The sequence below is a fragment of the Melanaphis sacchari genome, unplaced genomic scaffold (assembly GCF_002803265.2).
Source record: "Melanaphis sacchari strain LSU unplaced genomic scaffold, SCAv2.0 Contig9_pilon_pilon, whole genome shotgun sequence".
Lineage (NCBI taxonomy): Eukaryota > Metazoa > Arthropoda > Insecta > Hemiptera > Aphididae > Melanaphis > Melanaphis sacchari.
The window spans coordinates 1,679,163-1,690,178 of NW_020271711.1; the positions used below are offsets into that span (position 1 = coordinate 1,679,163).

At 26.0% G+C, this 11,016-nt stretch overlaps 1 protein-coding gene across 2 annotated transcripts; it reads left to right on the top strand.

Moving 5' to 3' along the window:
* The first annotated feature begins 4,236 nt into the window (after nt 1-4,236).
* Nucleotides 4,237-10,214, top strand: LOC112603196 (protein O-mannosyl-transferase 2). Of its 2 annotated transcripts, XM_025351674.1 has the most exons (17): nt 4,237-4,489; nt 5,424-5,513; nt 5,580-5,664; nt 5,728-5,832; nt 5,907-6,015; nt 6,112-6,220; nt 6,285-6,444; nt 6,515-6,704; nt 6,780-6,889; nt 8,114-8,326; nt 8,466-8,617; nt 9,011-9,099; nt 9,196-9,344; nt 9,416-9,569; nt 9,627-9,773; nt 9,832-9,943; nt 10,006-10,214. In XM_025351674.1, the coding sequence occupies exons 1-17, from the start codon at nt 4,431-4,433 to the stop codon at nt 10,109-10,111; spliced, it is 2,139 nt and encodes a 712-aa protein (XP_025207459.1). In that variant the 5' UTR covers nt 4,237-4,430; the 3' UTR covers nt 10,112-10,214. The 2 variants fall into 2 exon arrangements, with proteins under 2 accessions (XP_025207459.1, XP_025207461.1); XM_025351676.1 differs by lacking the exons at nt 4,237-4,489; nt 5,424-5,513; nt 5,580-5,664 and having other exon boundaries at nt 5,738-5,832; nt 5,923-6,015.
* Nucleotides 10,215-11,016: the final 802 nt, after the last annotated feature.

The window sequence follows — 11,016 nt, forward strand, 5'->3', positions numbered from 1 at the left end:
TTACTGGACCGGTCGTAGCCGCTTTTGACGCGGACGTTTCCATACACTTTCATGTTGAGCAAACCTTTGCGATACGCGCTCAGGTGTTATTGACGTCGTCGGGTGACCGGCGAACAGCTGGTGTTCGTTCGACGGCTGTGGGCGGTCAGTCGACGGCTGTGACGGCGGACGCGACCACGGTGAACGGCCCGGGCGCGTAGGACTAGACTATGAATGATTGTACACACCGTTCCGCGGTGGCCACGACCGAAAACTGTGGCCGGGTGCACGTCGAACAGTGTAAATCGATTCGACGACCACAGGTTGGCCGTCTCCGATGTGGTCGCTCGCCCCCGCAGCCGCGAACAGCTAGCGCAACTGCGCTCAGCCCGTGACCACACGGATCGCGAGCCGTCCGTGTAGGTACACTTCCGAGTAGGTACTCCGCGCCTTCCGATTACAACTGCCACACGTCTTCCGGCGTGCTGTACAACGTTGTGATATACCTTCCGGTCACTTCGTGGCCGACAATCACGTCGCGGTCGTCGCTGCGCTGTACACTTCGGGCCCGCCACTGCCGACGCTGTTGTTCACTCACATCTCTCGTTTGACGTAATTTTTCTTCGTAGGTACTCACTTGCTTTGTGCCTTATCGAATTTCATCGGTTCCTCTTCAGCCGACTTGTGTTTTTTCGCAGCTTTTTTCTGCTTCCGGGTGCCCCTTGTGCAACATCCTATTAAAAGTTTTAAAGAACTAGCTTAAATTCTTCAAAGTTTTATATTTTGGAATAGCTGAAATTTTGAACTGCACTAAGTTATAAGCTAAATTATACGAATTATAGTTACAATAATAGAATCATATTTTAATAATAATATGTGTAGATGTGTAGAATCATATGTAAATATTATTATTATCGTTATTTATTTATTTTTTTTTTAATTTTTTTTTTTGTTTTATTTATAATTCAGTTACTACTACTATTTAGTACTTGATAAAATTAAGTAAAATTTTTGGAAAACACACACTACACACGGGCGAAGCCAGGTAATTCAGCTAGTTCTATATAAATTTCTGTTTATATAAGTAGGTATCTAATTGTTATCATTTTTCAAAAATCGTAAAGAAAACAAAAATAATTGTCTTTACTGTTGTTATTTTTATACACTTACCTACACCTACAGTAGCATTACCACATGAATACTAAATGATGCATAAGCCTATTATAAAGAACAATTGATTTAAAATTACCACCCCAAGTTTCCGAATTCAAACCACAAATTACCTATACGTAAAAAAGAATAGGTACACGCTGCTGTATAGGTGAGGCTATTTTATCAGTATGATGACTAATAGAGCTAAATCAATCTATCTATTATCTATGTAATATGATAACATTGATAATTATTATAATTTTACATTAACTGTTTAATGATACCGGAAAGTGTAAGTGATATAAGATTGAACTTGAAATTAAAGAAATGAGATGAAAATCTATTTTTGAAACTGAAGCAGATTTTAATTGGTTATATCGTCTCCTAAACCCATAAGCATATCCACACTTTTGTTTTTCCATGTAACCAAAATAATTTCAATTGTTATCATTTATTACTATAAATGTCTAAAAACAAATTATGCTCTGTCAAAACACTTTAAACTTACCTAATACAAGGTTTTACATGAACTGTTTGTACAAAAAGCATAAGCTATTTTTTTTTTTTTTACTAGAGATCGAATTCCAAATTTTAAAGACATTGAATTATACCATTATTTAATATTATATTATATTAGTATATTATTGTATAACGATATGTGAGCATATTATTACATTACTATCTGAAATAATAGGTACCTACTATCCATGGTTTTCATTATTTCTATTTGACCGTACTAAGTATCATACAGCTAAATTTAACATATCATTATATCTAGAACGATAACAGCAACCAATTCAATTTGAATTTGAATAAAAAAGAATTTCTAAAATGTCTGTCAAAAATCAGTTTGGATTACATTGTCCTCTTTTTATAAATGATCATTATTTTGTATGATTGTCTGAAAATGAAACTTTTGTTTTGTTTATTGATCAAGAACTTAATTTTATTAAATCTTTTTTGGTATTTACAAGAATACACAGTTCACAGTAACTCAAATCGAACTAATGAATGATGTTCAGCCGTTGGCACGATTTTATATCTGTTTATTAAACGATACGAAACAATTATTACCTTTTAGGGGTCTATATTACTATAAACTACAAGAAAAGGTCATATAATATATTATGTATACATAAAAAAATTAGTCATGAATTTTTGAATTTTATTTAATTTATTGCAATCATGTCGACCGTGGAATTTATTTTGTTTAATATAAATTAATATTTTTATTACCTAGTAATAAATAATAATAATAATACCTTAGGTTGAATACATAGTTTTAATTAACATCTCGCATATACTAAATTATTATTTTTTATTAAACGAAACATTGATTACAAAAGCATTTAGTTGTGTGACCATTATTTAAAATATCTTGGTAATAATTTGCTTAACTAAAATATTACTTGTACAGGAATACTACAGAATATTTATTATTATATACATAACTTAATGACTGACTAAAAACATAATAAATTATTTGCATTAAAAATATTAAATAGATGGTTAAATTTTTTTTTTGGTAGTATATTTGGTAAAATTTTAAACATTGTGTGTCCCTTCCCCCTAATAACAATTTTGGATACGCCACTGATCTTAACTTATTAATTCAATTTTTAATTTTAACGATTGACAATAAAAAATTTTATCAATATTGATCAAAAATATATTTAAAATAATTGAATCAACTATTATTGATAAAAAAAATCCAAAATATTCTTAAAACTTAAGCATTTCTAAAAAATATCTATACTTGTTAGTTGTTTAGATGACATTTTAAAATCTACAGTTATTACTTTCTGAATTACATTAAAAAAAATAGTGTACCTAAGATCATTACACTATTGTTAGATTAATATATTAATCCACGATAAACATACCTAACAATAAATAGTTATGTTATTAAAAAAAAAAAACAAATAAAAAAGAAAACTAAACCTAAAAATAATATATTATTTTACAAAGAAAACGAATAGATAGATAACAATAATTATACTGATAGATAACAATAATTATACTAACTATAAAAAAAAGTAAAAATGTTAGCCTCAATAAACTTGGAAAAAATATAGTTATGAAACTCTTAAGTCTCAAGTATGAAGATAATTATTTTAATTCAATATTATTCGCATTAAAATAAAAAAAAACTTAAATAATGTTTGATTTTTAGTCGTGCTAAATTCGTTATATCAACTAAAATAACACTATTGCTAAAACATTTTCCTGCTTAAAAAAAAATTTAATTTTGAAGAAAATTAACTCGTGTTACCAAGTAAAAGTACTCATGACAATAGCACACTTATCTCCATGAAGAATTCCACATAGATATCTCAAAAACATTTAACCAATAATACTACGGAAGTACCTACTACGTACTTACCAGATAAATTAACATTTTTACAAAAATTGATTTATTTTTTTTCTAATTTACACATGCATCCATTGCAGACAACCATGGGCGTCCCCGGAGGCAAGACGGGGCACTTGCATTCCCCTAGAGTTTTAAATTTGTTACCTAATTATAATAATTTAATTTAATAATGACGAAACATAATAATATTCTATAAATAAAATGTATAATAATAATACCTAATTGTAATAATAACAAAACATAATAATGTACTATAAATAAAATGTATAAAAAAAAAATCTTCATTTATTTTTAAATATATTTTGCCCCCTCCCCCCTAAAAAAAATGTCTGAGGACGCCCATGCAGACGATGTTGATCTACATTACTTACTTAATAGTTAATGACAAGGTATTCGACACCTACTAAACAGCTCTCAGTAGAATATCGACAACTCAGGTTTTTTTTTTTTTTTCATTAACTCGCCCATCTTTGTACCTACATCACTTGTTTAATGTGATAAAGCCTATGTAGGTAACAGTGTACTACATACATTGAAGTCTGAAGTGGATATATTCAGAATTCAGATCTTCGTGAATTCCTCCATCAGAATATTATTATGTTGAAGACTTGGAGCTACTCTATTATTTTCGTGTCATAATCTATGGTGATTGGTGATACCTTAGTGACGTTTCACAATATACCGTTATGTCGTTATCACGAAACGTGTGATAAGCGACGATTTTAAAACGTCGATAGATATGTTGTTGCCACTAACTTAATTATTTAAGTCTACTTATAAATTTTAATGTTTATCGTTTAAGTATTATTTTATTTTATGTTACAATTGAGTATAATACTTGTTGTTTAATATGTTGACATTATTTAGAACTTAGATCGTCTCGTAGCTTGTCGTATACCGGTTATAAATTTGTATCTCATATACCATGGCACAGTCTCCTTCAAAAACAACTGTCCATTCATTGCAAACAGATGAATCCAAAGGGTAAGTACCAAATTTTACTAATATTTGATATAACTGATTGAATATCACCTGATGTACAATGGATAATAACCTGTCGTTAATTTTCCTTACTTATTTCATTGGTGTTTCACTAATAATGTAACTTTCTATTGTTTGACTAAAACCTATAAGATAGTAAAAAAGTTATATGTATATATCAAAAAATGTTCAACAATATTTTTTTTATTATTGTTTAGTAGAATACATGTTTTACACAACAATAGTTATATAATAAGTTTGTGTTAATACAATTTTAGTATCAATGCCTCGACTGTGCATAATTGTAGTCAAAATTATTTTACTTATATTATTTGTTTGATTATAAGTTGTTCTAGAATTTGATGCACAATTTATTGCATTTCTGAAATATTATCACATCTATCAATAATGTCTCCTATTAGATATGTATATAATACCACAGAATGACCTACATTTTTCTAACAATAACAACTTTGTTAAAAGTAATTATTATTATAAAAAATTATATTTCATTCAAATTAATTTTTGATATTGTTGAAATTATTTAAATCTAATGAATTATGACAATGTTAAAATAAAATATGATAGGTTAGTGAAAAAATAAACAAATAGATACAAAAATTCAAAAAACTTATTGATGGTTATACTTTTTCTTTTAGCTTCTGATACATTTTAATTAGTTAATACTTTATAAATAGTTACCTCATAGTTTAAAAATTATCATACTACTATTATACTCAATTAAAAATATTTTAATGCTCTTAAATAAAATTAATATGGCTAGAATGCCCATGTATGTTTTTAATCCCATTTACATTTAAAATTTTTAAAAATATACAGTTAAATATATGTAATTTATTTTATAGTTGTATTTATTTTCTTTACAATGTTATACCTAAGCGTAACAAAATTGTAATAAATAAAATATTAATTTTAGGAATTCAACATGGTGGATAGTATTTATAATATTAACAATTCTTTCATTTGGAACTCGATTATATAAAGTGGATGAGCCAGATCATGTATGGTATGTACTTATATTTTCTGTTGAATATTCTCATTATTAATTATTTATATGATTTACATGATTTAGTTGGGATGAAACACATTTCGGAAAAATGGGAAGTTGGTACATAAATAGAACTTTTTTTTTCGATGTACATCCTCCATTAGGCAAAGTATGTATCAATTTTATTTAAAAATTCATATACTTTACTAATTAATAATTACAAATTGTATAGATGTTAATAGCTTTATCTGGAGTTTTAACTGGATATAATGGTAGTTTTCCATTTGAAAAACCTGGTGACAAGTATGAAGGAGTCAATTACGTTGGAATGAGAGAGGTTATAAACATTTTTAAAAATAAAAATAAACACTAATTATTTTTTATAATTTCAAATAAATATCCTATTTTTAGTTTTGTACAATTTTAGGTGGTGCTTTAATACCATTCACTTTTATATCTATTTGGGAAATGACACATTCATTAAATGCAGCAACTTTATCAGCTTCTTTAGTATTATTTGGTAAATATAATTATTATGAAAGATGTTTTAAATTTTATATAATATCATGGAATATATTGTTGAAGACCATTAATTTATATTAATTTATTTTTCTAGATGTTGGAACATTAACATTAACTCAATATATTTTACTTGATCCCATACTTCTATTCTTTATGTTGGCATCATTTGTGGGGATTTGCAAATTTCGATCCTGTACTTTGTCGTAAGCTATACTATTCTAAATTTTGATTTTTGTAATCATTAATATTTATCTTATACAATTCTAGTGAATTTAGTGTTAGTTGGTGGCTTTGGTTAATATTTACTGGTGTAACTATGGCCTGTTGTGTATGTGTTAAATTTGTTGGATTATTTCAAGTGGCATTCATTGGATTGATGACAATAGCTGATCTATGGTTTATACTTGGAAAACTTTCAAAACCAATAGTAATATAAAAAATATTTTAAATGTATAACATTATGTTTTACATAATTATTAACATTGTTTTTAATTTAGAGTTACACTGTGAAACATTTTGTAGCAAGATCTGTTTGTCTCATAATTTTACCAATATTAGTGTATATTGGATTTTTTTACATACATCTATTTATACTCAATAAAAGTGGTAATGGTGATGGATTCTATAGTTCTGCTTTTCAATCAAAATTACAAGGCAATTCATTACACAATGCTAGTATGCCAAAAGGTTATTATGTTCATTAATATTTATATTTATTTTTTTAAATGAAGTTAATACTTTAGTTTTATAATATTATTTTAGATGTATCATTTGGAGCTATAATAACATTAAAAAATCATAGAACTGGTGGTGGATATTTACATTCACATTGGCATCTTTATCCAGAAAATGTTGGAGCCAAACAACAACAAGTAAGAAAAAATATTGTAATCATAGATTCAATAGAGAAGTAGGATTAGGCTCCTATATGTAATTTACATTTAAGTCAGTGTATTTTGCAACATAACTTAACAGTTATTTTTGAATTTTTATGTTATCAGATTGGAATTTATATAACATCATATATTTAAATAGTATAATATTATTATCTAAGATATTCATAAAATAATATGGTAGGTAAGCAATGTAGTAGTTTATTATTATAGTTCATACAAAATCTAGTCCATATACTAGTCATAATTATTTGTGGAAAACGCTACCTACACATAGTGTTTTTCTAGTCACTAAACAAAGCATTTCCTAACTTATTCACTAATACAAAATATATAGAAACTTATTAAGTAATTATATAAAAAAACACATTTAAGGAAAGTACTTTTTAATAAAATCATTATTTTTTAAAAAAAGCTTTTTCTGACTTTGATATGTCTTTTGTCAGGGGATCATAAAATAATTTGTGTAACAAAAATGCAATGTTTTCTTGGTTTTCTCAGCAACATATTATTTCGTGATGTGAAAACTAACAAAGTGATATATTCCTAAATACATATTAGAACATATTCATATTAGATATTTGCAAACATAAAATTATATTTTGTATTTTTTCTATCATAAACCATTACATTTACTTATGATATAAATAAATGAACTTAAAAATCAGCACATAAGATCAAAAATGTGTTATATAACTCATCATAAGACATATTAACAATCTTATGTTTTTTCCAAAAAGGAGAAACTAAAAATTAAAAAAAAAAAAAATTATAACTCAATGCAACTTACCTTTTTGTTAACTCTAATATATATTGTGATGATTGTAAAAAAAATCTTAGGCTTGAAGTTTCATAAAAAAAATCTTTAAATGATTATTTATGTGTTTATGTTTATATATATTTTATTAATTTATGATAAATTAAGTAATAAAGTTTATTTAACAAATTATTAAAAATATTGAGTATTAACTAATGAGATTAAGTTTATAAAGATAAATCATGATTTAAAATAAAGTGTAAATATTGAAATTATAGTTAAAATTTAAAATTAAATTTTTAAATTATACACTTACACTTCAGGAATATTTTTGAATTCCTCTTCAACATTTCTCAAAAATTTATCATACCCATGTTTCCTGTATACATAATACGTACACAAATATATATTATGAAAAACTCATATTTTTATTTTTCTTCAATTAGATTACTACATATGCACACAAGGATGAAAACAATCGATGGTTGGTTAAATTTTACAATGATGATGAAAAAATAAATGTCAACGACACTGTAAGGATTTTAAAACACGGAGATATGATAAGATTGGAACATATACCAACAAGGCGAAATTTACATTCACATCGTGAGCCAGCTCCAATAACAAAAAAACATTATCAAGTCACTGGTTATGGAGAGGTTTTTTTGAAATTTAATGCTTTTAAAAATAACATTTTTAATATTTGAGTAAAAATAAATAATCATTTATATAAGTTTTATAGTTATTATTTTCTTAAAAATTATCAGATTATTATTAATTCATAATAATATTTTTTAGAATGGTACTGGTGATTACAATGATGTTTGGAAAGTATTTGTCGATGGAGGTTCAGATGGTAGTGTTGTTTCTGCGGTAACAAGTAAAATAAAATTAGTTCATGTTCTTCAACACTGTGTGCTCACCACCAGCAACAAGCAATTGCCGAAATGGTAATAAATTCATCTTTTTCATTTAGAAATTTTTTTTTATAAAATCCTTTTCTAACAATGGTATTTTATAAAAATTATTAAACAAGTGTGAAAGTTCAAGAACAAATTTAATTTTTCTTTTATAACGTTGATTTTATATTTAAGAATTTAAAAATAAATTATTTTAAGTTTTTATTTTTAATAGATTTATAATAATAACAAAAGAAAAAATGCATAATAATAAAAAAACAAAAATAACCAAGATCTTAAATATTTAATGATAGGTCATGATATTTTTATTTCAATTCCAAGTACTGAAATGCATTAATATATGTTTCTAGTCATTATAACAATAATAATTATTATCATTATTATTTAAACATATTTCTTTAATATATTTAATTTAATTTTAAGGGCGTTTGAACAACATGAAGTCACATGTAGCCCAAATCTAAGGGATACAAATTCTTTTTGGAATGTCGAAGATAACATAAATCCTAAGCGTAAGATAAAATTAGTTTCAACATAATCTATTTAATGAATGTATATTTTTAAATGAGCAAAAAAATGAATCAATTAAAATAATTTTTTTATTATAGTCCCAAATGTTAGTTTTGAAGTTTATTCCCCAAATTTCTTCGCCAGATTTATTGAATCACATGCTGTCATGTTCCAAGGGAATGCTGGTCTTAAACCAAAAGAAGGAGAAGTAACGTCTAAGCCATGGCAATGGCCAATCAACTATAAAGTATGATTTTATTCTATACATTACTTTTCATATTGAAATATGTTTATTGACATAACATTTTTATGTTGCAGGGACAATTCTTTTCTGGTAACAATTATAAAATTTATTTGTTAGGAAACCCAGTTATATGGTGGGGAAACATTGTGGTTATGGTACTGTATAATTTAATTTCAATTTGGAAAGCCATAATTAATAAACGCAGGAGTAATCAAAATAATGAAGCCAGTAAGCATAAAACTAAATTTAAATTTGCGTATAAATTTAATATAATTTAAAATATAGTTGCAGATTCTAATCAAAAGTTACTGACTACTTGTAATTGGCTATTTATTGGATGGGGACTACACTATATACCATTCTATGCAATGGGGAGGGTTTTGTACTTCCATCACTATTTTTCAGCATTTTTATATAGCTCAATGTTAACAGGTTAGTACAAGATTAAAAAAAAAGAAGTCCACAATAAAAAATATATGATACAATTTAGGTGTAACAATTGGTTATTTATTGGAAATAATCAAGACTTCAAAACCAACACTTATTCAGAAAACAATTTATGATGGACTCATTGGGTTCATATACATGTCAATAATTTATAGGTAAATTTTGTTTAAAAAAAATTAAATATATATATTTTAAAAGTGTATTTTGTATTTTCCAGTTTTTATCTATACTCTCCTCTTGCTTATGGTATGTCAGGACCCATTTCAACAGAACAAAATAGTACTATGTTTGGATTACGCTGGCTTGATTCTTGGGAATTTTAAAATAGTACTACTTATATAAGACTGCAATGATTATTGTATTTAATTTATTTATTATGAGCAAATCTTTTTATTTTTGTTATAATTGCATATGATTTTTTTTTTATTCTATCAGTCATTTCTACAGTATTATTTTTTACAAATATATATTTATTTTATTTTTTAAATGTATTATGTAATCATTAAGTTAACTTTATGTTATATTTGATTTAACTCTTTCTAATACTCTAGAAACTTAAAATGATGATTAGAATCTAAAGTGATGAATTATGTGAATCTAAATAATATTATCATGGATATAAACAAGAGAGAGCCTAGTCCTTCATTGGCCATCTCAAATCTTCCTCAACTCTTTAATTTTTATACAATAATATATCTGAAGCTAGGTTAAAATGTATCCAGCCTACAGATAAAAATAATAAGTTATAACTATAATTTAGATTATAAATGCAATTTTAGAATTTAAACTTTTTTAATCATAAAAAAATGTGTAAATAAATAATATTACAATAAATAAACACACATATAATTTTAAATCACTGCAGTACGCATAGGTACTGTAATACAATTAATAATAAATATAAAAAGATCATGAATGATAGAAAATAGTATAATCACATTTATGTAGATATCTACTTTCAAACAGAAATAATTCATTTACAATAAAATATTTTTGGTCAACGTTGCTTTTATACAATAAAAAAAAAATATATAATTAATAAATAAATAAACATAATATACTTATAATTGTATAATACAACAGTCAGAGGCGTGCCTAAAAAAAATTTTCAGGGAGGGGGTCAATACTTTTACTAACATGTATTTCAAGTATAATTTTTTTTACCAGATATTAATTTGGCAAATATACAATAAGCACAAGTTAGATCGTGTCGTATTATTCAATAGTA